Source organism: Lepidochelys kempii, chromosome 13 (genome assembly GCF_965140285.1).
Source record: "Lepidochelys kempii isolate rLepKem1 chromosome 13, rLepKem1.hap1, whole genome shotgun sequence".
Lineage (NCBI taxonomy): Eukaryota > Metazoa > Chordata > Testudines > Cheloniidae > Lepidochelys > Lepidochelys kempii.
In genome coordinates this window covers 38,259,274-38,278,898 of record NC_136392.1, presented here as the reverse complement: position 1 = coordinate 38,278,898, position 19,625 = coordinate 38,259,274, and the positions used below count along the sequence as shown (strand labels likewise).

The 19,625-nt window shown below is 58.1% G+C and overlaps 1 protein-coding gene across 2 annotated transcripts; it reads left to right on the top strand.

Moving 5' to 3' along the window:
• The first annotated feature begins 3,192 nt into the window (after positions 1-3,192).
• DCAF11 (DDB1 and CUL4 associated factor 11) lies at positions 3,193-19,562 on the top strand. 2 transcript variants are annotated; one of them, XM_078848237.1, is made up of 15 exons: positions 3,193-3,443; positions 4,290-4,529; positions 6,003-6,130; positions 6,357-6,478; positions 6,601-6,665; positions 6,752-6,852; positions 7,327-7,473; positions 7,568-7,622; positions 8,249-8,317; positions 8,737-8,794; positions 16,226-16,411; positions 16,501-16,654; positions 17,130-17,282; positions 18,257-18,363; positions 18,717-19,562. In XM_078848237.1, the coding sequence occupies exons 2-15, from the start codon at positions 4,381-4,383 to the stop codon at positions 18,843-18,845; spliced, it is 1,623 nt and encodes a 540-aa protein (XP_078704363.1). In that variant the 5' UTR covers positions 3,193-3,443; positions 4,290-4,380; the 3' UTR covers positions 18,846-19,562. The 2 variants fall into 2 exon arrangements, with proteins under 2 accessions (XP_078704363.1, XP_078704364.1); XM_078848238.1 differs by having other exon boundaries at positions 4,277-4,529.
• The last annotated feature ends 63 nt before the right edge of the window (positions 19,563-19,625 follow it).

Here is a 19,625-nt window from a genome sequence, read left to right as displayed (position 1 = left end):
CTGAGGCGGGCGGGGGGAGTTAGGGGTAGGGTATAAAGGGGCTGGGGGCCTTAGGGGCCGGTATAAACAGACGGGGTATAAAAGGGCCAGGGGCGTTAGGGGCGGGGTATAAAGGGGCTGGGGCGGGGTATAAAGGGGCCGGGGGCGTTAGAGGGGAGGGGAGCGGGGGGCGTTAGGGGCGGGGTATAAAGGGGCTGAGGGCCTTAGGGGCCAGTATAAACGGGAGGGGTATAAAAAGGCCAGGGGGATTAGGGGTGGGGTATAAAGGGGCCGGGGGCGTTAGAGGCGGGTGGGGGCGTTGGGGGGGTATAAAGGGGCTGGGGGCCTTAGGGGCCGGTATAAACGGGAGGGGTATAAAAAGGCCGAGGGAGTTAGGGGCGGGAAGGGGGCATTAGGGGCGGGGTATAAAGGGGCTGGGGGACTTAGGGGCTGGTATAAATGGGCGGGGTATAAAAGGGCTGGGGGGGGGTTAGGGACGGGGTATAAAGGGGCCGGGGGCGTTAGAGGTGGGCGGGGGCCGGGGCCGGTATAAACGGGCGGTATAGGTATATACCGGTATATTAGGTATATAGTATAGGTGGTATAGGTATATAGGCTGTATAGGTATATACCAGTATATTAGGGGCCGGTATAAACGGGCGGGGTATAAAAAGGCCGGGGGGGTTAGGGGCGGGGTATAAAGGGGCTGGGGGCATTAGAGAGGAGGGGGGCGGGGCGGGGTATAAAGGGGCCGGGGGCATTAGAGGGGAGGGGGGCGGGGCAGGGTATAAAGGGACCAGGGGCGTTAGAGGTGGGCGGGGGGCGTTAGGGGCGGGGTATAAAGGGGCTGGGGGCCTTAGGGGCCGGTATAAATGGGCGGGGTATAAAAGGGCCTGGGGGGTTAGGGGCAGGGTATAAAGGGACAGGGGATATAAAGGGGCCGGGGGTGTTAGGGGCCGGAGGCGGGTCGGGGGTGTTAGGGGCGGGGTATAAAGGGGCTGGAGGTCTTAGGGGCCAGTATAAATGGGCGGGGTATAAAAGGGCCGGGGGGGTTAGAGGCGGGTGGGGGGCGTTAGAGGCGGGCGGGGGGTGTTAGGGGCGGGGTATAAAGGGGCCGGGGGCGTTAGAGGCGGGTGGGGGGCGTTAGGGGCGGGGTATAAAGGGGCCGGTATAAACGGGCAGTATAGGTATATACCGGTATATTAGGTATATTGTATAGGCGGTATAGGTATATAGGCGGTATAGGTATATACCAGTATATTAGGGGCCGGTATAAACGGGCGGGGTATAAAAAGGCCGAGGGGGTTAGGGGCGGGGTATAAAGGGGCTGGGGGCGTTAGAGGCGGGCGGGGGCGTTAGGGGCGGGGTATAAAAGGGCCGGGGGCGTTAGGGGTGGGGTATAAAGGGGCCGGGGGCGTTACAGGCGGGCGGGGGGCGTTAGGGGCGGGGTATAAAGGGGCTGGGGGCGTTACAGGTGGGCGGGGGTGTTAGGGGCGGGGTATAAAGGGGCCGGGGGCGTTACAGGCGGCCGGGGGGGGTTAGGGGCGGGGTATAAAGGGGCCGGGGGCGTTAGAGGCGGGCGGGGGGCGTTAGAGGCGGGGTATAAAGGGGCCGGGGGCATTAGAGGCGGGCGTGGGGCGTTAGGGGCGGGGTATAAAGGGGTCAGGGGCATTAGAGGCGGGCGGGGGGCGTTAGGGGCGGGGTATAAAGGGGCCGGGGGCGTTACAGGTGGCCGGGGGGGGTTAGGGGCGGGGTATAAAGGGGTCAGGGGCATTAGAGGCGGGCGGGGGGCGTTAGGGGCGGGGTATAAAGGGGCCGGGGCCATTAGAGGCGGGCGTGGGGCGTTAGGGGCGGGGTATAAAGGGGCTGGGGGGCGTTAGGGGCGGGGTATAAAGGGGCTGGGGGCGTTAGAGGCGGGCGGGGGGCGTTAGGGGCAGGGTATAAAGGGGCCGGGGGGCGTTACAGGCGGGCGGGGTATAAAGGGGCCGGGGGCATTAGAGGCGGGCGGGGGGCGTTAGGGGCGGGGTATAAAGGGGCTGGGGGCGTTAGAGGCGGGCGGGGGGCATTAGGGGCGGGGTATAAAGGGGCTGGGGGGCGTTAGGGGCGGGGTATAAAGGGGCTGGGGGCGTTACAGGCGGGCGAGGGGCGTTAGGGGCGGGGTATAAAGGGGCCGGGGGCGTTACAGGCGGGCGGGGGGCATTAGGGGCGGGGTATAAAGGGGCTGGGGGCGTTACAGGCGGGCGAGGGGCGTTAGGGGCGGGGTATAAAGGGGCCGGGGGCGTTACAGGCGGGCGGGGAGCGTTAGGGGCGGGGTATAAAGGGGCTGGGGGCGTTACAGGCGGGCGGGGTATAAAGGGGGCGGGGGGCGTTAGGGGCGGGGTATAAAGGGGCTGGGGGCGTTACAGGCGGGCTGGGGCCGTTAGAGGCGGGGTATAAAGGGGCGGGGCGGAGAGCGTTAGGGGCGGAGTATAAAGGGGCCGGGGGGCGTTAGGGGCGGGGTATAAAGGGGCTGGGGGTGTTACAGGCGGCCGGGGGGGGTTAGGGGCGGGGTATAAAGGGGCCGGGGGCGTTACAGGCGGCCAGGGGGGGTTAGGGGTGGGGTATAAAGGGGCCGGGGGCGTTAGAGGCGGGCGGGGGGTGTTAGGGGCGGGGTATAAAGGGGCCGGGGGCGTTAGGGGCGGGGTATAAAGGGGCCGGGGGGCGTTAGGGGCGGGGTATAAAGGGGCCGGGGGCGTTAGGGGCGGGGTATAAAGGGGCGGGGCGGGGAGCGTTAGGGGCCGGGTATAAATTGCCGCGGGGCGGGGCCAGGCTCCCCATTTTGTGGGTTACACATCTTCCCCCAACCAAACAGGCGCCGTCGATCCCCCTAGTGGCCGTCAATGATCAAACTCCATCTATTCTGGGAGCCAGGATCCTCTCGGTCCCGCCCTCTATTCCCGTCAATCACCTATGCATTGTCAAATCAGGAACCTGGTTCGCTCTCAGGGCCCGCCTCCCAATCTCTGGTCTCAACCAAGTCCTTGCAAATCAGACAGGCAGTGTCCCTGGGGAGCCAGCCTCCCGTGTAGCCTGTCAATCACTTTTTTAAAGTCCAATCAGAAGAGTCGACGCCTTCTTTTTTCTGCTGTCCAGTCCCTTGTTTCCAGGGCGAGTCATATGGTAACTGTCCAATCAGAGAGGCCGCGCTGTTTGTCTCCAAGCTGCCACAAGTACTGCTTCTCGCAAGCTGTCACTCTCCACCCAATCCCCGAGTTGGCCTGTGCTTCAGATCCCCGCCTCTCCTGTCACGATGGAGGAGGGCCAATCAACGTGCCGAATTTTCTACAACGCCCTCTACCCCCCTTGGTGTTGAGACGAGGAGCCAATCAGAGGGCGCCGGGCTTGCCCTTCCTCTCTCTTCTTCCGTTAGAGGCGGCTGCAGCTCCAAAGATGTAAACAAGGCCTCGCGCTGCGACCGTTGGCGGGTGAGGAAGGTCTCGCGGTTAGGGAAAAGGAGGGGGAGGGAGTTTGGAAGCTTCTGATTGGCTACGGCCGGCCCGCAGGGGAGGGGGAGGAGGAGGAGGAGAAGGAGGAGGTTGTGGGGGGGGAAGGGAGCTGGGTTGTGGACGGGGATAGCCAGAGTGCCCCCCTAAGTATAGGACGTTCTGATTGGTGGGTCTGGGGCAATATAGGGCGCTCTGATTGGTGGGAGGCTCTCTTGCCCTTAAGAAGCCCCCTGGTTGGTGCAGTGGTTTTCAGCCTTTTGTACCGGTGACCCCTTTCACACAGCACGCCTCTGAGCGCGACCCCCGCTTGCCCATGTTTAACACCAGCGGGGCTTGGGGTGGAGGCCGACCGCTCGCAACCCCCGTGTAATCACCGAGGGGGCCCGACCCCCAGTTTGAGAACCCCTGGGCTGGTGGGCTAGAGGCTGGCATATGAGAGGGGGCAAGAATCGAGGCGGGGTTGGCTGTGCAGTCAGGCCCCTGTGATTGGTGGGTGGCACACTGAGGGGAGCAAGAGTGCCCCCTGAGTATAAGGCGCTCTGATTGGTGGATGGCTGCTAACAAGTCATTGGTGGGTCCCTGTGCTATCTTGAGCGGAGCAAGTGTGTCCCCTGAGCATAGGGTCCTCTGATTGGTGGGGAAGGGAGCAGGGCACTGAATGTACAGGTCTGATTGGTGGGCACGGAAGCAGCCCTCATTGGTGGGTAGCTGCAGTATCTATCACAATGGCCCCCTGAGGATAAAGGGCTGTGATTGGTGGGTGGCTGTGGTAAACTGAGTGGAGGCAATAGGCCTCTGATTGGTGGCTAAAGGTTTTCTTTTCAGGGAGCTTCTTGTTCCTGACTGGCTGTGCGGGGAATGGGAGAGGAGCCAACACAGCAAACCCCTGGGCCTAGTTCTAGACAATGCTATAGGCATGGGCTCTCGTAGCAGCAGCGCCAGCTCTGGGGGCCAGGACCCCCAGGACGGCAGGCCCCAGAGGGGCTCCAGGCTCCTGGGGAGGGAGGAGGAGGAGGAGAACGACGATTTGGATCTGGCCCAGGTACTGGCAAATCTACTGCGCAGGTAACTTACTTCACTGCCTACTTCTCTACGTGCAGCACAGGGAGTCTTCCCACCTGCCTAGGGTTGCTAACTGTCTAATTGCCCAAACTCAAACATCCTTGCCCCGCCCCTTCCCTGAGGCCATGCCCCCCGCCCACTCCATCCCCTGCTCTCCCCCACCCTCACTCACTTTCACCGGGCTGAGGCACAGGGTTGGGGTGCGGGAGTAGGTTTGGGTTATGGGGTCTGGGAGGGAGCTTGGGTGCAGGAGGGGCTCAGGGCTGGGGCAGGGGCTTGGGTGTGGGTTCTGGGTTGGGGCAGAGGGGTTTGGCGTGTGGGAGGGGGGTCTGGACTCAGCCTGGGATGGGCAGGGGCTTGGGGTGCAGGACAGGATGCAGGGATCTGGCTCTGGGAGGGAGTTTGGGTGCGGGAGGGGGCTCAGGGCTAGGGCAAGGGTTTGGGGTGCAGGCTCCAGGAAGCACTTACTTTGGGTGGGGGCTCCCGGAAGCGATCGGAATGTCCAGCTCCTAGGCTCAGGGCCAGCTAGGTAGCTCTGCACTCTGCCCCTGCCTGCAGGCACTGCTCCCGCAGTTCTGATTGGCTGGGAACCTCAGCCAATGGGAGCTGCGGACCCAGCGCTCAGGGTGGGGGCAGTGCGCAGAGGCCCCTCGGCCTCCCCTGCACATAGGAGCTGGAGGTGCCAGCCACTTCCAGGAGCCGCATGGAGCCAGGGCAGGCAGGAAACCTGCCTCTAGCCCCGCTGCACCACTTGATTTTTAGTGGCCTAAAATCTCCCGGATTGGGTTCAGTAGCATCTGGGAGTTTGAGGCTGATTCCAGGAGATGCCTGGCCAATCTGGGAGGGTTGGCAACCCTACGTCTGGGGCCTTTGCCCTCTAGGGGGTGCCAGCTCCAGCCTGGCCTCCACTGGCATAGGGAGTGGGCGCTGGGGCTTCTCCCCTCCCCTCCCAAGTGGAATCACAAGACAGGATGCAGTGTGAATGCAATGACGACTCTGCTGCTGGATCGAATCAGTCGCTCCATGACTGGCCCTGGCAGACTTCTTCCCTGCGGGATCCATGAGACACAAGCAGAAAATCCAATTGGAACCATCAGCATGTCGGGGGCAGGTGGGAAGAGGGGAAACCTCAAATTTAACCTCTGTGGGACTGGAATTAAATAGTGGCTCATCAGGTGACTCCGAGCTCCCAGGGAGACTTCGTGCTCCGACCGCTAGGGGAATATCACACTGGAGCCGAGAGGGTTTGGTCCAGATGATCACGCGGCTCCCTTCTAGCCTAAGAATCGACAAATCCTTCACACCAGGGCACTGAATTCTGAGAACAGGAAACAAATGCAGGTTTCTAGATGGCGCACCCCAGACTCCTGGGTTCTATCCCTCCACGATGCCAGAGGCCTTCTGGTCTAGGGTTTGGGACGGGGGCTGAAGGGGAGGTCGGGCTGATGAATGAGCTCTGGTTTCTGCACCCCGCAGAGGTCAGATTCGGTTGGTGCCAGGCGGAGGCGCAGCCAGTGTCCAGGTGGTCCAGACACTGTCCGATTCAGACGATGACAACGACAACGCCTGGGAGGGGCGGTTGGGAGACAGTTACAACCCCCCAGGTACAGACCAGGATGCCTGGGCTCTGCCCCCAGCTCTGGGAGGGGAGTGAGGACTAGTCGTTAGAGTGGGGCGGGGGGGCTGGGAGCCAGGACTCCTGGGTTCTGTGCCCAGCTCTGGGATGGGAGTGTGGGCTAGTGATTATAACAGGGGAGCTGGGAGCCGGGACTCCTGGGTTCTGTTCTCTGCTGCTATTTATACCTGGTACATCTCTCTGCCCCCCCACAGTGGACTCTGCGCCTGACACCCGGGACGTGGAAAGTAATGAGATCAAAACCCAGATCCAGCTGGCAAATGGGATGCTGGGCTCCAGGCGAGCCAACCGCAGCATCCCCCACCTCCTCCGCCAGGTACGTGGCCCCTCTTGCAGGGGAGCCCTAGGGCCAAAGGGGAGTGGGGTCTGGTGGGTTAGAGCACAGAGCCTGGGCGCCTGGACTCTGGGGTTCTCACACCCGCTTTGTTCCCTCTGCAGAGAGAGTGGGGCTTGTGCCACAACAGCAGCTTTTCCCCGGGCGAGTGCTCCCGTGTGATGTCCCAGTGAGTATCGGTGGAGTGGGGTGGGTGGGTGGGGGGGGCCTTGGCAGGGGACTCCCCACTGACCCTGTGCTCTCTTCACCCCCCAGTTTCCTGCCCAATCAGCTGGCATTCACCGACTCCTACTCCCAGAAGGTCTTCTGCGGTGTCTACTCCAGGGATGGACAGCTCTTCATGTCCGCCAGTCAAGGTATTGGGGGGGGGGGGGGCCCTCAGGGTGGCTCACCAGCTTACCCACAATCCCCTCTGCTCTTGCCACAGGGCTCCCACTGAAGCCTGGCTGCTTGGCTTTGTGGGTAAGCGACATCCCAGAATATTCTCTCCTGCCTTTCAGAAGAGAGTAGTACCAGCTTGCAGTGCCACCCACCCGCTTGGCATTGTGGGTCAGGGTCATGCCCTTGTGCATTGTGGGTAACCATTCTACCAGAATTCTCTCCGGTCCCTTCTGAGGGTCCTTCAGGGGAGCAATCTGGGAGGGCCCTTACCCACAATGCAAAGCAGCTGAGCTGTGCAGGGAGCTCTTGGGCGAGAGCAGAGAGGATTCTGGGAGGGCGCTGGGTGGTAGATGCTCAGTGCCGCCCCTTCCCTGTTTTGCAATGTGGGTACGGGCCATCCTAGCATCCTCCCTCCTAACCCCTCCCCTCTCTCCCTGCCCCCCTCCCAGACCAGATGATCCGCCTGTATGACTGCCGCCACAGATGCTTCCGGAAGTTCAAGAGCATCCAGGCACGGGATGTGGGCTGGAGCATCCTGGACGTCACCTTCACCCCCGACGGAAGCCACTTCCTCTACTCCAGCTGGTCCGACTACAGTGAGTAGGGACTGGGGGCAGAGCCTGCCTTAGCCCCCCTGCCCCCAGGCAGGAAGCACTGACCAATGTGTGTCTCCCTACCTCCCTCCACCAGTTCACATCTGTAACATCTATGGCGATGGAGATGTCCACACAGCACTGGATCTGAGGTAATGGGGGTGGGGACTGCCATGATAAGTGAGATTGGAGGGGTCAGCTATCATGATATGGAGGGATTAAAGGGGGTATTGGTCATTGGTCTGGGTGGGGGCAATTGCCCGGCAGGCAACATATGCCCCACTTTGCAGAGGGAGGAGACTCTTCTCCCCAGCCCTGACCCTGGATCCCTGCCAGTCTGCCCCAGGGGGAGAGCCCTCCCTGACCCCCAGATCAGAGGATCAGTTAGACCCAGAGCATGGGAGAAAGAGCCACCAGCCAGGCATTGAGGGAAAAGATTCCCTGAGCCCACTCCCTCTAGTGTTCCACCTTCTGCTGTGGTGGATCCCTGATGTCTCAGAGGAAGATGGAGGGGAGAGAATACCCAACATGCATCTGGCCAGACTTTCATCTCGGTTCCTTCCTGACCCCTCCAGGCTGCAAGCCCTGAAGCATGAGATTGGAGGTTGGGTGTCTGCTTCAAATGAACGCATGGGGCAGGGGGACAATGCAGGCCCATCCTGTTCTCCCCAGAGACATGAAGGAAGGGGAAGAGCAGGGGGACCCATAGATTCATGGACTCTGAGGACCACGCCCTCCCCCGTTGCAGGATTTCAGTGTCTGTCTCTCCTCGTCGCAGGCCGAACGAGCGCCGGTTCGCCGTCTTCTCCCTCACGGTCTCCTCCGATGGGCGGGAGGTGATTGGCGGGTAAGTCACAAGGGGGGCCCCACCCCCCCAGAGCCAAGAGCAGCCGCAGGTGGGCTCCTGCATTTCCAATCTGGTCATGTGGTGAGAGCAGAGGATTCTGGGATGGCCCTTACCCATAAATGCACATCGGGGATGGCCACTGCCTACAACGGACTTCTGGGCGTCCCTCCCACCCCTTTCTAAAAGGCCCTTGGGCGAGAGCAGAGAGGATTCTGGGACAGCACTTGACCACCCAGCCATGCGCTGTGGCTCTTACCCACAATGCATAGCAAGGTGAGCCCCACTGAGCCAGGTTAGACCAGCTGGGCACCCCTCAAGCCCAAACCTCTCCACCAGAGGGGCAGGATCACTCTCTCTGCCCTTCAGACCCTGCCCTATCTCCAGCCTCACTGCCTGATGCCTCAGTTTCCCCTCCCCAGGGCTAACGACGGGTGCATCTACATATTCGACCGGGAGCAGAATAAACGGACACTCAAGGTACCTCCCCTGCTGGGGGGCAGGCGGACACACTGGGGCAGGGAGGGTTCTGGGAGGATGCTTACCCAGAATGCTGTGCGGGTTGGTTCACTGGGAGCCCCTTGGTGACAGCAGAGTGAATTCTGGGCACAGGCGTTTGCGTGACACTCCCAGCCCCAGAATGCTTTTAAAAACCGGAGTTTTATTGAACTCAGTATCCAGAACTGAACAGCCCCAGCTTGCCAAGCACCTGCTGCTGAGCCCCCCGAATTCTGCTCCTGCGCCCCGACCTGTCCCCTTTGACCTCTTCAGTCAACTTCCAATCCTTAAGGCACGTGGCGCAGGGAAACATTGCCGGGGCGCTGCCTTGCGAGTGCTACGTTCTCCCCTCGGAAACAGAAATAACGTGCTACTGTGGTCCAGCGCTCCCTGCAATGCATTAGCAGCCGCTGGGAGGCCCGCTAGCTCGTAAGCGCCATCTCAGCTGTGACAGGCCTTTGTGCGAGACTACAAAGGCGAGATACCATGGGCAGAAGGGACCAGCGTGCACATCTCCTCTGACCTAGATACCGCAGCTCATAGACCTCCCCCAATAATTCCTAGAGCAGCTCTCTTGATTTTTAAAATCACCGGTGATGGAGAATTCACCATGACCCTTGGTACGTTGTTCCAATGGTTAATTACTCTCACGGTTAAACATTTATGCCTCATGTCTAGTCCGGGAGGAAGCACAGGCAGGAATGTCTGTGAGGGGAGGGCTCCTGCTTCATATTGAGAATGAGGGGCGATCAGCAGGTTATCTCAAGTGCTTATATATGAATGCACAAAGCCTTGGAAACAAGCTGGGAGAACTGGAGGTCCTGGTGATGTCAAGGAATTATGATGTGATTGGAATAACAGAGACTTGGTGGGATAACTCACATGACTGGAGTACTGTCATGGATGGTTATAAGCTGTTGAGGAAGGACAGGCAGGGCAGAAAAGGTGGGGGAGTAGCACTGTATGTACGGGAGCAGTATGACTGCTCAGAGCTCCGGTACGAAACTGCGGAAAAACCTGAGTGTCTCTGGATTAAATTTAGAAGTGTGAGCAACAAGAGTGATGTAGTGGTGGGAGTCTGCTATAGACCACTGGACCAGGGGGATGAGGTGGATGAGGCTTTCTTCCGGCAGCTCGCAGAAGCTACTAGATCGCACGCCCTGGTTCTCATGGGTGACTTCAATTTTCCTGATATCTGCTGGGAGAGCAATACAGCGGTGCACAGACAATCCAGGAAGTTTTTGGAAAGCGTAGGGGACAATTTCCTGGTGCAAGTGCTAGAGGAGCCAACTAGGGGGGGAGCTTTTCTTGACCTGCTGCTCACAAACAGGGAAGAATTAGTGGGGGAAGCAAAAGTGGATGGGAATCTGGGAGGCAGTGACCATGAGTTGGTTGAGTTCAGGATCCTGACACAGGGAAGAAAGGTAAGCAGCAGGATACGGACCCTGGACTTCAGGAAAGCAGACTTCGACTCCCTCAGGGAACGGATGGGTAGGATCCCCTGGGGGACTAACATGAAGGGGAAAGGAGTCCAGGAGAGCTGGCTGTATTTCAAGGAATCCCTGTTGAGGTTACAGGGACAAACCATCCCGATGTGTCAAAAGAATAGTAAATATGGCAGGCGACCAGCTTGGCTTAACGGTGAAATCCTAGCGGATCTTAAGCATAAAAAAGAAGCTTACAAGAAGTGGAAGGTTGGACATATGACCAGGGAAGAGTATAAAAATATTGCTCGGGCATGTAGGAATGAAATCAGGAGGGCTAAATCGCACCTGGAGCTGCAGCTAGCGAGAGATGTCAAGAGTAACAAGAAGGGTTTCTTCAGGTATGTTGGCAACAAGAAGAAAGCCAAGGAAAGTGTGGGCCCCTTAATGAATGAGGGAGGCAACCTAGTGACAGAGGATGTGGAAAAAGCTAATGTACTCAATGCTTTTTTTGCCTCTGTCTTCACTAACAAGGTCAGCTCCCAGACTGCTGCGTTGGGCATCACAACATGGGGAATAGATGGCCAGCCCTCTGGAGAAAGAGGTGGTTAGGGACTATTTAGAAAAGCTGGACGTGCACAAGTCCATGGGGCCGGACGAGTTGCATCCGAGAGTGCTAAAGGAATTGGCGGCTGTGATTGCAGAGCCATTGGCCATTATCTTTGAAAACTCGTGGCAAACGGGGGAAGTCCCGGATGACTGGAAAAAGGCTAATGTAGTGCCAATCTTTAAAAAAGGGAAGAAGGAGGATCCTGGGAACTACAGGCCAGTCAGCCTCACCTCAGTCCCCGGAAAAATCATGGAGCAGGTCCTCAAAGAATCAATCCTGAAGCACTTACATGAGAGGAAAGTGATCCGGAACAGTCAGCATGGATTCACCAAGGGAAGGTCATGCCTGACTAATCTAATCGCCTTCTATGATGAGATTACTGGTTCTGTGGATGAGGGGAAAGCAGTGGATGTATTGTTTCTTGACTTTAGCAAAGCTTTTGACACGGTCTCCCACAGTAGTCTTGTCAGCAAGTTAAAGAAGTATGGGCTGGATGAATGCACTATAAGGTGGATAGAAAGTTGGCTAGATTGTCGGGCCCAACGGGTAGTGACCAATGGCTCCATGTCTAGTTGGCAGCCGGTGTCAAGTGGAGTGCCCCAGGGGTCGGTCCTGGGGCCGGTTTTGTTCAATATCTTCATAAATGATCTGAAGGATGGTGTGGATTGCACTCTCAGCAAATTTGTGGATGATACTAAACTGGGAGGAGTGGTAGATACGCTGAAGGGCAGGGATAGGATACAGAGGGACCTAGACAAATTGGAGGATTGGGCCAAAAGAAATCTGATGAGGTTCAATAAGGATAAGTGCAGAGTCCCGCACTTCGCACGGAAGAACCCAATGCACAGCTACAGACTAGGGACCGAATGGCTAGGCAGCAGTTCTGCGGAAAAGGACCTAGGGGTGACAGTGGACGAGAAGCTGGATATGAGTCAGCAGTGTGCCCTTGTTGCCAAGAAGGCCAATGGCATTTTGGGATGTATAAGTAGGGGCATAGCGAGCAGATCGAGGGACGTGATCGTCCCCCTCTATTCGACATTGGTGAGGCCTCATCTGGAGTACTGTGTCCAGTTTTGGGCCCCACACTACAGGAAGGATGTGGATAAATTGGAGAGAGTCCAGCGAAGGGCAACAAAAATGATTAGGGGTCTGGAACACATGACTTCTGAGGAGAGGCTGAGGGAACTGGGATTGTTTAGTCTGCAGAAGAGAAGAATGAGGGGGATTTGATAGCTGCTTTCAACTACCTGAGAGGTGGTTCCAGAGAGGATGGTTCTAGACTATTCTCAGCGGTAGAAGAGGACAGGACAAGGAGTAATGGTCTCAAGTTGCAGTGGGGGAGGTTTAGGTTGGATATTAGGAAAAACTTTTTCACTAGGAGGGTGATGAAACACTGGAATGCGTTACCTAGGGAGGTGGTAGAATCTCCTTCCTTAGAAGTTTTTAAGGTCAGGCTTGACAAAGCCCTGGCTGGGATGATTTAATTGGGGATTGGTCCTGCTTTGAGCAGGGGGTTGGACTAGATGACCTCCTGAGGTCCCTTCCAACCCTGATATTCTGTGATTGTATGATTCTATGAATTTATCTAGCTTCAACATCCAGCCACTGGGTCCCATCACAGCTTCGTCAGCTAGACTGCAGAGCCCATTATCAAATATTTGTTCCCCATGTAGGAACTTACATAGGCTGATCGAGTCAGCCCTTAACCTGCTCTGTGTCAGACTCCAGGAGCTTAAGTGGTTTGACTTCTCATTCGAAGGCAGGTTTTCCAAACCTTGAATCCTTCTCATAGCTCTTCCCTGAACCCTGTCCAACTGCGCTTGAACTGCGGACATCACAGCTGGGCATAGCATTCCAGTGGTCGCACCAGTGCCAAACTCCTAGGTAAAATAACCCCTGGATGAAGCAGTGCAAATAATGGATTTTGTGCTTCCCTGGTGATTCCAAAATAATTTTTTGCTTCGGATCAGCCTAAAAACCAAACCTTTTGACAGATCAACCTCAGAAAATAATTTGTTCCAGGTGGAGTGAAACATTTTGACACAACCACGAGGGGTGGTTTTACTGCTGACCATTTAAAAGCATTTGTTTTTTAATCAAATGAAAGAAGATTTTGAACAGAAAGTTGGGAAATGAAGACACACCACGTTTCGATTTTGGGGGAGGGGTTCCCTCGCCTGCTTTCTCCCCCCCCCCCCAAACAATTTGAAACCAGCTCAAATTGGCATAAAGTTTCAGCGTCACAAGATTCTGCTTTTTTGTTAAAGCTTCAAAGAAACTTTTTTCTGGGCTATGTGGCATGTGACAGGCACAAGGCCGTCCCGGTGATGCGTCCCCCAGTCTGATAGTTGGGTTTAGACGTTACGTAGGTGTTCAAATGTCGTCACTGCTGGACGTCTTTTCTCTCTAGCTCTGAGCGTCCGCTGGTGATTTTGCCTCTTGTCTGGTACAGTTTTCAGACTCCACGGTCTCGTTGTGGCAGTCGCGCCTTCCAGCAGCCGGTGCGAAGGTGACTGAGTTCGGATTGGCAGATCCTAAACCATCCTGCTCCTTCCCCAGCCATGGATGGAAGGGTTCAGAGTTCAGCGTCTGTGGACGTCATGTAACGCAGTTGATCTTCAGTCTGCAAATCACTGGGGTCTGAATTTCTCTCCTCAATCTGAGCTCAGATTGGGCTAGTTTGCCTTGTTCCCTGCATCTTCTGTGGTGGCACTGAAGTTACAAAGCAGTAAAAACTCTTTGCCACCCGCTTTTATTCTGTCGTCTGGACAATCCTTTCAAGAGCTGGACATCTAGCTTGAAAACCTGGACCCCCTGAAAGATTCCTGCCAAATACTCTGTCCCCTGTTCAGGAGCCGCGCAAGGCGCTGGCTGATCCTAGCAATTTGTTCCACCTCTTTATGGCCTCTTTGGAGTAATCAGTAAACCCAACCCCAGCTGAAATACAGAAGAGGGGGGTTTGCCATGTCGTGGTAGACCAACGAGGCTTGTGTGTTTCACCTCAGACTCGGGAATCTGCTCTCCATAATTCCCGCTAAAGTTCAGCCGGATCTTTTTGTTTCCTGACAAGCTCCGCCTCCCGTTGGAGGCTAAGGCCGGAGTAAACCACCTGAGTCCCAGCTTCCGGGATTTTGGGCTTGGCAGAAATCCCACTTCCAAGCCCCACCCCAGCTGCCCTTTCCTCGGGAGTGGCTGGTTGTGCTATTTGATTTAAACGCGCCATCGAGGGTGGGGGTGACGCCGTTCCCATGGGTGTTTGGCTCTTCGTTCCCTTCGCTCTCCCCTGAGCCTCTGTGAAATCTTTCAGCCCGCTGCCCTTTGTTTGATCTTCCTTTGTTAACTCCAGCAATGGAGGCATCCCTGAGCTCCCGTCTCCTCCCTGTTTCCGCATAGTTCTGTAATGTGGGGTGACCCCAGAAATGCTCGCCCCCAGGCCAGGAGCAGCACCCCCAGCCCTGCTGACTTGTCCCCTTTCGCCGCTTTAGCTGAGCGCCAGCCCTTAAGAGGGAAGCAGAGCAGGGAAATGGCCTTCGAAGAGCTAATACCACAGGGCCAAGCGACTAGGTCCTTTGAGCAAGAGCAGAGAGGATTCTGGGAGAGGGTTTACCTACAATGCAAAGCAGCTGGGCTGCCCTTGGAGCCCTTGGGAGGACAGAGGATTATGGAAGGGGGCTTACCCACAATCATAGAATCATCGAACTGGAAGGGACCTTGAGAGGTCATCTAGTTCAGTCCCCTGTACTCAAGGCAGGATTAAGAATTATCTAGAGCAGGGATCTCAAACTCAAATCACCACGAGGGCCACATGAGGACAAGTACATTGGCCCAAGGGCCGCATCACTGACACCTGCCGCTGCCCCCAGCCCCACCCCCACTCCACCCCTTCCCCAAAGTCCCCATCCCAACTGTGCGCCCTCCCTGTCCCTATTCTAACCCCTTCCCCCAAATCCGCACCTCTTCTCCACCGCCTCCCCTGAGCACGCTTGTCCCCACTCCTCTCCCCCTTCCCCCCCCGGAAAGCGCTAAGCGCCACCAAACAGCTGTTTGGTGGTGGGAAGTGCCTGGAGGTAGGCAGAGGAGTCGGCAGTGGGGGAGGGGAGGTTGGCGGCCGCAGCAAATCGGGCCGCATGTTTGAAACCCCTGATCGAGACCATCCCTGACAGGTGTTTGTCTAACCTGCTCTTCAAAATCTCCTGTGACGGAGATTCCACAACCTCCCTGGGCAATTTATTCCAGTGCCCAAACACCCTGACAGGAAGTTTTTCCTCATGTCCAACCTAAACTGCCCTTGCTGCAATTTAAGCCCATTGCTTCTTGTCCTGGCCTCCGAGGCTAAGAAGAACAATTCTTCTCCCTCTTCCTTGTAACAACCTTTTATGTACTTGAAAACTGTTAACCTGTCCTCCCTCGGTCTTTTCTTCTCCAGACGAAACAATCGCAGTTCTTTCAGTCTTCCCTCACTGGCCATGTTTTCTAGACCTTTCATCATTTCTGTTGCTCTTCTCTGGACTCTCTCCAATTTGTCCACATCCTCCCTGAAATGTGGCACCCAGAACTGGACACAATACTCCAGTTGAGGCCTAATCAGCGTGGAGTAGAGCAGAAGAATTACTTCTCATGTCTTGCTTCCAGCACTCCTGCTAATACAGCCCATAATGATGTTCCCTTTTTTTGCAACAGCGTTACACTGGTGACTCATATTTAGCTTGTGATCCACTATGACCCCCAGATCCCTTTCCACGGTACTTCCTAGTCATTTCCCGTGTGTGTGCACAAGCGCAACTGATTGTTCCTTCCTAAGGGGAGGACTTTGCATTTGTCCATATTGAATGTCATCCTATTTACTTCAGACCATTTCTCCAGTTTGTCCAGATCATTTTGAATTTTAATCCTATTCTCCAAAGCACTTGCAACCCCTCCCAGTTGGGTATCGTCTTCAAACTTTATCAGTGTGCTCTCTAGGCCATTATCTATATCATTGATGAAGATATTGAACAGAACCGGACCCAGAACCGATCCCGGCGGGACCCCACTCGTTATGCCCTTCCAGCATGACTGTGAATCAGTGATAGTTATTCTCTGGGAATTATTTTCCAACCACTTATGCACTCACCTTACAGTAGTTCCATCTTAGTTGTATTTCCCTAGTTTGTTTTATGCAAAGCAGCTGGGCCCCACTGGGTCCCTGGAGTGAGAGCAGGAGAGGTAGGCAGCTTACCCACAATGCAAAGTAGCTGGACTCTGTCCCTGGATGGGACAGAGAGGATTATGGGAGGGCACTTACCCACAGTGCAAAGTGACTGGGCTGCCCTGGGAGGGCAGGGAGCATTTGTGGAGGGTGCTTACCCACAATGCCTTATAACCCCTCACCCTTCCCAGATCGAGTCCCATGAGGACGACGTGAACGCCGTGGCTTTTGCCGACGGCAGCTCCCACATCCTCTTCTCGGGGGGCGACGATGCCATCTGCAAGGCGTGGGACCGGCGCACCATGCGGGAGGACGACCCCAAGCCGGTGGGGATGCTGGCTGGCCACCAGGACGGGATCACCTTCATCGACAGCAAGGTGAGGGCCCCTTAGGGGCAGAGTTCTGCCCTGTGGGATGGGGTGCTGGGTGCAGGATGCTGACCCATCTCTGCCTCCCCCTGCCCCAGGGAGATGCCCGCTATTTGATTTCCAACTCCAAGGACCAGACCATCAAGCTGTGGGACATCCGGAGGTTCTCGGGGCCTGAGGGGCTGGAGGCATCACGCCAGGCTGTCACCCAGCAGAACTGGGATTACCGCTGGCAGCAGGTGCCCAAGAAAGGTCAGGCCTAGGGCGTGTAGGCGGGAGAAGTGAGGTGGGGGGTGGGAAGGGAGGGGGCAGGGGCCCTGGGATGGGAAGCAGGACACGAGGTGGGGTGGCGGTGGGAAGTGGGACAGGATTGTGGGCATAGGGGATGGGGGCAGGGAAGGGAAGTGGAATGGTGGCGGAGGAGAAAAGGAGGGGATGGGGACAGGAAGTGGGGGCACCGTGTGGTGTTCTGGGGCAAGGGTGGGACAGGCAAGGCAAGGGCACTGTTCAGCTCGGGTGGGGCAGAAAGTGGTTGGCAAGAAGGAGGAAGTGGAGTGCAATGGTGGGGAAGGGGAGGCAGAGAGTAGAAGTCAAGGGGGATGCAGGAAGTGGCATAAAAGGTGACCTTGAGCCTGTCCCCTTGAAGAGGGGGAGCAAAGCAGGAAGTCCCACCCTGGGGAGGGATCTGGTGTGAGTGCGGGCGGGCTCTAACCCTGTCAATCTCCAGTCTGGCGCAAAACCAAGCTGCCGGGTGACAGCTCCCTGATGACGTACCGGGGCCATGGGGTGCTGCACACGCTGATCCGCTGCCGCTTCTCGCCCCCGCACCGCACCGGCCAGCAGTACATCTACAGCGGCTGCTCCACCGGCAAGGTGGTGGGTGAGTAAGGCGGGGTCAACACCTGCCCCCGGGGCAAGGACAGAGAGTGGGGGAGCAAAACAGGAAGTCCCACCCACCAGACAAGGGCCGAAACAGGAAGTCCTGCTTGCAGGAGGGTGGGGATGGGGCTATGACGTGGGGCAGGGCCACTGCCTGGACAGAGGTTGGGGGTGGGCCCCCCAGTGTACATACACATGGTGGCGCCACTGTGTGGGAGGGGCTAGTGTGGGTAGGGGGTGGGGCAAAGCCTATGGGACCCTCCTGCCTGGCACCTGGGCCTGGAGGCCAGCCCCCGGCCCCTCCCCTGCTGTTCCCCCTCCCCCGCAGCTGCAATGCTTGGGGTGGGGGTGGGGGCTGCAGATTCCCAGCCTGACCCGGTGCTCCAGACAGCATGGTAAGAGGGCAGGGGTGTGGGTAGGGGCAGGGCGGTCAGAGGGTGGGGAATGGGGGCTTGAATGGGGGCAGGGGTCCCCGGGAGGCAGTCAGGAAGGAGAGGAGGGGTTCGATGGGGTAGTTGGGGGTCTGGGGCTGGTCAGGGGACAGGGAGGGGTGGATGGGCAGAGGTCCTGGGGGGGGTCAGATGGGACAGGAGTCCTGGGGAGCCATCAGGAAGGAGAGGAGGGGTTGGATGGGGCAGCGGAGGGTTGGGGGACAGGGAGGGGTAGAGGGGGCAGGAGTCCAGGGAAGTAGGGGGGGTCGGCGGGGGGGGGGGCAGGCCCCGCCTGACTGTTTGGGGAGACGCACCCTCCCCTCCCTGGCCCTCCAGAGTTTCACCCCCCTGCTGTAGGGGGAGGGGTCCAGAGGAAGATCCGGTACCTTCCTTGTGAAATAGGGGGTGGGGTGGGGGCAGCTGACCTAGGGAAAGGTCAGGAGGGCTCATAGTGGGGGGGCAGGTGGCCCGACCTATTGGAGTGGGCTGGGGGGAGGGAAACCCCCTTCTTCGGGGAGTGACCCCCTCGCTGCTCTGCCCCCAGTGTATGACCTCCTCAGTGGGCAGATCGTCAAGAAACTGACCAATCACAAGGCCTGCGTGCGTGATGTCAGCTGGCACCCCTATGAGGAGAAGATTGTCAGCAGCTCGGTGAGTGGGGGGCCCAGCGGGGGGTGCTCTGCCTGGGACACTGCTACTGCAGGGGGGGGTGTCCCAGCAGGGGGTGCTCTGCCCAAGGGGGGGCCCCAGCAGGGAGAGTGGGTCTCAGCGGGGGTGCCCTGCCCTGGCAGGGTCATTGGGGTGCGCTGCCCAAATGGGGGACCCCGGCAGGGAGGAGGGGGATCCAGTGGGGGGGCGCTCTGCCTGAGGGGTGGACCCTGGCAGGGAGGGTGGGTCTCAGTGTGGGGCGCTCTGCCCGAGGGGGGACCCTGGCAGGGCGGGGGGGGATCCAGTGCGGGGCGCTCTGCCTGAGGGCGCTTTCACCCCTTTCTCCCCCCCGGCAGTGGGACGGCTGTCTACGCCTATGGGAATACCGCCAGGCTGAATACTATGAAGATGATCTCAGGGACCCCAAAAACCTCCCTCCAGCTGGGGAGCCCCCCGCAAGCTCCCTTGGCTTCTTGGATAACTAGCCCTCAGTGCTTGGACTTGTGGAGACTGCATTTGGGTTGCTCTGGGCCCTGCTTTGTGTCATGAACACCCCAAAAATCCTCTGCTCTGGCAGGGGGAGGCTTTCTCTGGCTCAGTACCCCAGGGGCCAGTTGGGGGGAGGAACTCAAACAGAAGAGTCTGTTTCCCCCACAGTCACTGGGGTTCAGGGACTTGGGACTCCCCCAGGGGACATTTGCTGTGTATTATGGACTGATGTGTAATTTACCGGGTGGGGAATGGGGCAGGGGCCTGTCCCCTCTAGGGGGCACCGGCTCCCATCCGGCCCCAAGGCAGGGACTGGCTGGCTTGGGGGGGGGCGGGGGGGGTAGAGAATGGGGTACAGGCCGGATGGGGCCTGCACCCTCTAGAGGGGCTTTGGGGGACCTCCAGCAGGAATCTCTCTACCCCCCCTAAATCTGGGGGGGTGGCGGCGGCCTCCAGCCAAGCTCCATCTTCTTGATGTGCTCTCCTAGCCCCCCAACCCCCCTTGGCCCACTCAGAGAGGGGGTGTGGGCCGGATGTGGGGTCCCCTGTTTGGCCTCCCCTGGGGTGATCTTGGGGGGCCTTTCCCCACCCTGCCGGGCCGGGGGGGTGAGCGGGGGGCGGGCCCAGCCCCAGGGCAGCGGGGGGGCCGCCCGGGGGGGCTGTGGGTTCTGTCTGTGCCACCTGTTGTCTGTCAATAAACCTCTCGCCATTCCTCCCGTTGGCCGTGTCCGCGGGGGCGGGGCCCGGGCTCAGCTGCCGCCGCACGTCACTGGCAG

What these genes read in the sequence shown, in the direction of transcription:
- DCAF11 (XM_078848237.1), top strand. Translation starts at nt 4,381, where the DNA reads ATGGGCTCTCGTAGCAGCAGCGCCAGCTCTGGGGGCCAGGACCCCCAG. An exon ending in GGGCGGGAGGTGATTGGCGG is followed by an intron (nt 8,318 to 8,736) that starts GTAAGTCACAAG and finishes TCCCCTCCCCAG; the next exon opens with GGCTAACGACGGGTGCATCT. An exon ending in AGAATAAACGGACACTCAAG is followed by an intron (nt 8,795 to 16,225) that starts GTACCTCCCCTG and finishes CACCCTTCCCAG; the next exon opens with ATCGAGTCCCATGAGGACGA.